The sequence below is a fragment of the Bison bison genome, unplaced genomic scaffold, assembly GCF_000754665.1.
Source record: "Bison bison bison isolate TAMUID 2011002044 unplaced genomic scaffold, Bison_UMD1.0 scf7180017864371, whole genome shotgun sequence".
Taxonomy (NCBI): Eukaryota; Metazoa; Chordata; class Mammalia; order Artiodactyla; family Bovidae; genus Bison; species Bison bison.
In genome coordinates, this window is record NW_011494943.1 from 1,624,619 (window position 1) to 1,629,103 (window position 4,485).

The 4,485-nt window shown below is 53.3% G+C and overlaps 1 protein-coding gene across 1 annotated transcript in view; it reads left to right on the top strand.

Moving 5' to 3' along the window:
• Positions 1 to 4,485, top strand: part of ARSG (arylsulfatase G) — a 56,152-nt gene that overhangs the window by 17,684 nt on the left and 33,983 nt on the right. Inside the window, exon 2 of the mRNA XM_010856066.1 lies at positions 2,410 to 2,597. Within this exon, the coding sequence (XP_010854368.1) occupies positions 2,410 to 2,597 (188 nt within the window). The remainder of the gene's footprint in view (positions 1 to 2,409; positions 2,598 to 4,485) is intronic.

Below are 4,485 nucleotides of genomic sequence, written 5' to 3' on the forward strand. Positions count from 1 at the left end.
GGTGTCTGCGGTGGAGGGGAGGCAGAGGCGGGGCTGAGAGGTGCCCCGGGACCCCGTCCTGTTGGGTGAACTTTGAGGATCTGTAGTGTGCCGTGTGTGTTGCCGGGAGCCGCGGTAACCAAGCCCTGCAAACCGAGTGGCCTAAAACACCGGAAATGCCTTGTCTTGCGGTTCAGGAGGCTGGACGCTGGGGTGAAGGAGCTGGCAGGGCCTCGCCCCCTGAAGATCCAGAGGATGCCCCTCCTCACCTCCCCACCTCCCGGCGGCCGCGGGCGTCCTGAGCAGGTGGCGGCCCAGCCACGACCCGCGGGCAGGTGGTGATGCTCTGAGAGAAGCTGGTGCCTGGGCGCTGCCCACCGTGTGCCAGGCTGGGGGCCCAAGGGGGAGGGCCGCTGTCCCGCCATCTCTGCCCGGGTGCTGACCTGCTGAGTCATAGGCCGTCCCCAAGTCAGCGGCTCACAACAGCCACCTGATCGTGGCTCGTGATGCCGGGGGTCAGACGCTCAAGCATCTCTTGAGTGGGCAGTTCTTTTTCGCCTTGTGTTGACTGAGGCCACCCTGGGGAGATTCAGCGGGCAGACGGCTGGGCTGGGAGGTCCAGGCGGCCTCGCTCAAACGAGTGGTGTTTAGACACCAGTGACCTCAGCTGGGGTCGTGGACTGCAGCAGCTACGACGGCCCGTCCGTCCAGGCAGTCTCGGGGTACTTAATTTCTCAAATGGCAGACAACATTTTCATCACCTAATCAGTACAGAACTTGGTTTTACGTGTGTTTCATCTCATTTAAGATATGCGTCAAAGTCACTCAGTCGTATCTGACTCTTTTTGACCCCATGGACTGTAGCCCACCAGGCTTCTCTGTCCATGGGATTCTCCAGGCAAGAATACTGGAGTGGGTTACCATGCCTTCCTTCAGGGGTTCTTCCCAACCCAGGGATCGAACCCAGGTCTCGGGTACTGCAGGCAGATTCTTTACTATCTGAGCCGCCAGGGGGCTTCCTTGGTGGCTCAGCTTCCATGGTTACTCAGATGGTGAAGAATCTGCCTGCAGTGTAGGAGACCCGGGTTTGATCCCTGGGTCAGGAAGATCCCCTGATAAAGGGCAGGGCAACCCACTCCAGTATTCTTGCCTGGAGAATTCCATGGACAGAGGAGCCTGACTCTTTCTTCATAGAGGCTATAGTCCATGAGATTCCAAAGAGTCAGATATGATTGGGTGACTTATTTAATATATATATATATATGTATATTTGATTCATCGACATTGAACTGAAGGTCAACAGCACCATACTTACTGCTGAATGAAGCTTGTCTGACACATGTATTTTCTCCATAAGGCCCATCACAGCCTTCTCAAGCTTAGACACGCTGGCCAGACCTAGAGTATCGTGCTTGGGATTGTTTTAAGCAGTAAAATCATCAACATAAAGAAAACAGTTGCAAAAACCATGGCACTGAATTGCCTGTGACAAGGAGGACACTTGCTTGGCGTGTGAGAGCCATGAGTATTGATTTTAGGGTTACAGGTACTTTGAGTAGGTGAATTCAAAATATACAATCTACAGATAAAGGGGATATGTAGTCCATTCAATATGTTGGATTAAATCTATTTGAATTAGCTATGTGACCTTGGATTAATCGCGTTATCTCTGTGGGCTTCATTTCCTTTTTCGGGGAGGTCACGTTGCAAGGCTTGTAGAGTCTTAGTTCCCAAACCAGGGATGGAACCCATGTTGCTTGCAATGGAAGTAAGGAAGCTTAACCACTGGACCACCAGGAAAAGACCAGTGGGCTTCATTTTCTTTGTTGTTGTTCAACTGTTAAGTCGTGTCCCACTCTCTGTGACCCCATGGACTGCAGCACACCAGGCTCCTTTGTCCTCTGCTGTCTCCTGGAGCTTGCTCAAATTCATGTCCATTGAGTTGGTGATGCCATCCAACCATCTCTCTTTCCCAGCATGAGGGTCTTTTCCAAGGGGTCAGCTTTTTACATCAGGTGGCCAAAGTATTGGAGTTTCAGCTTCAGCATCAGTCCTTCCAATGAATACCCAGGACTGATCTCCTTTAGGATGGACTGGTTGGATCTCCTTGCAGTCCAAGGGACTCTCAAGAGTCTTCTCCAACACCACAGTTCGAAAGCATCAGTTCTTCAGAGCTCAGCTTTCTTTATAGTCCAACTCTCACATCCATACATGACCACTGGAAAAACCATAGCTTTGACTAAAGGGACCTTTGTTGGCAAAGTGATGTCTCTGCTTTTTAATACGCTCTGTAGGTTTGTCGTTTTCTTACCTGCCCCACATCTGATATCTGGGTGCTCCTCCCCAGCACCGGGGCCCTGGGAACTGAGTGGGAGGTGACTGCTGTGGCTCTCTGTGTCTGGACACCCCCATCACTCTCCTCTCCCCCAGGTTTGTGGATTTCCACGCGGCGGCCTCCACCTGCTCGCCCTCCCGGGCGGCCCTGCTCACTGGCCGGCTGGGCCTCCGCAACGGGGTCACTCACAACTTCGCAGTCACGTCCGTGGGGGGCCTTCCACTCAACGAGACCACCTTGGCCGAAGTGCTGCGGGGGGCTGGCTACGTCACGGGGATGATTGGTAATATGGCCTCCGCCTCCTGGACCCCCGTGCCCTGCGCTCACTGTGGGGGCTGCTTCCTGCACGTCTGCAGAGCCTTCTCTTCTGCTTGAGTCTGCTCGTGTGTTCGTTTCTTGCCGTGGAAGCTAGAAATGCGTTCAGCTCTCAGTATCAATAGCTGAAAAGACCTAACGGTAGACTGGGGCTTCCCGGGTGGTGCCAGTGGTAAAACCCCCCCCGTCAGTGCAGGAGACCCGGGAGATGCAGGTTGATCCCTGGGTCGGGAGGAGGAGAGGGGAACCCGTTCCAGTGTTCTTGCCTGGAGAATCGCATGCACAGAGGAGCCTGGTGGGCCATAGGCCACGGGGTTGCAAAGAGTTGGACACGAGTTAGCGGCTGAGCCAACAGTGAACTAAACCAGGTACAGAGCTAGTGCCTCCCGCCCCTCTCAGCAGCGGCCAGGACGACCCAGCATCCCAGGGGCATCCTCAGCCCACCTGCGCTTTTTTTAATTGGAGGACAATTGCTTTACAATGCTGTGGTGGTTTCTGCTGTACAACAACGTGAATGAACCATGTGTATACATATACCCCTTCCCTCTTGAGCCTCCCCGCCCCCTCATCCCGCCCCTCGAGGTCATCACAGCACCCAGGGGAGCTCCTGAGCTGCACAGTGGCTTCCCACTGGCTCTGTTACACGCGGTCGGGTATGTGTCCATTCTGGCTTCTCAGTGGTTCCTCGCCTCCTTCTCCTCCTCTGTCCACCAGTCTGCTCTCCACCTCGGTGTCTCCATTTCTTCTCTGTAAATAGGAACCTCGAGCCTGTCTTACAGAGTGAAGTCAGAAAAATAAATGTCCTTTGTTAACGCCTGTGCTTTTTCTCCTAACTCTCCAAGAGCGGGTCCCTCAGGATTCCCACCGCCCTCCCCGCCTCCGCACAGTGATGTGGCAACGAGGGTCCCGTGGGGATGTCGTTGGGGCCTGCAGGAAGCAGGCGTTTCTGTGTGTCTGCTCGACCCCCGCTCTGGGTCAAGGAGCCTGACATATGCTTCAGACCATCAGACTAGAGTGGGGGTCTTCATTGTCTGTGAGGATGAGCCCCCGTCCGCAGGAGGCGGGACCGTTAAGGTCCCAACCTGCTCTCCTTTCAGCCCCTTGTCTCCAAGCCTGGAGGCACAGTTCCCGATGAGGCTCTCAGTGTGGGCTGAGCATCCTCGGGAGCCGGTCCTTGCATCCGCGGGACTCCCAGCCGGGGGAGGGGCTTTGGTCCCTGGGCTCTCTGACCCTAAGAGGGGGTTGGGGGTGGGTGGGTTCTTCTCAAGCTGGATTGGATCGCACTTGCCCCTCCCTCTTCAAGCCTTTCAACCCCAAGAAGGCAACTGATCACAGATCAACTATTCACCCCTCACCATACCTTCTTTTATTTTTTTCTGGGACAAAATACCAAAGCATATCTCTTTGTTGAGACTGTGACTTTACCAGAAGCACACTTACAGGGGAAATTAAAAGCCTGCTGAAGGAATATGGAGTCCACTGACACCACTCTCTCCTTGCTTATAATCTTTTTACTTTCTTTTTTTTTTTTTAATGTATTTGGCTGTATTGGGTCTTAGTTGCAGCATGCAAGATCTTTAGTTGTGGCATGCAGACTCTTAACTGTGGCCTATGAGGTCTTAGTTCCCTGACCAGGGATCGACCTGGAGCCCCCTGCACTGGGAGCTTGGAGTCTTAGCCACTGGGCCACCAGGGAAGCCCGTTTGCTTCTAACCTTGATCTGTGTTAATGGGTTTTTCCCTAGGTGTATACCTACCACTCGGTCCTACTTTTCTGCCTTTCCTATTATTTCACATTTCCTGGTGGTGTAATTTTACATATTTATTATCATTTTAGAAAGAATTTTAAAATTGTAC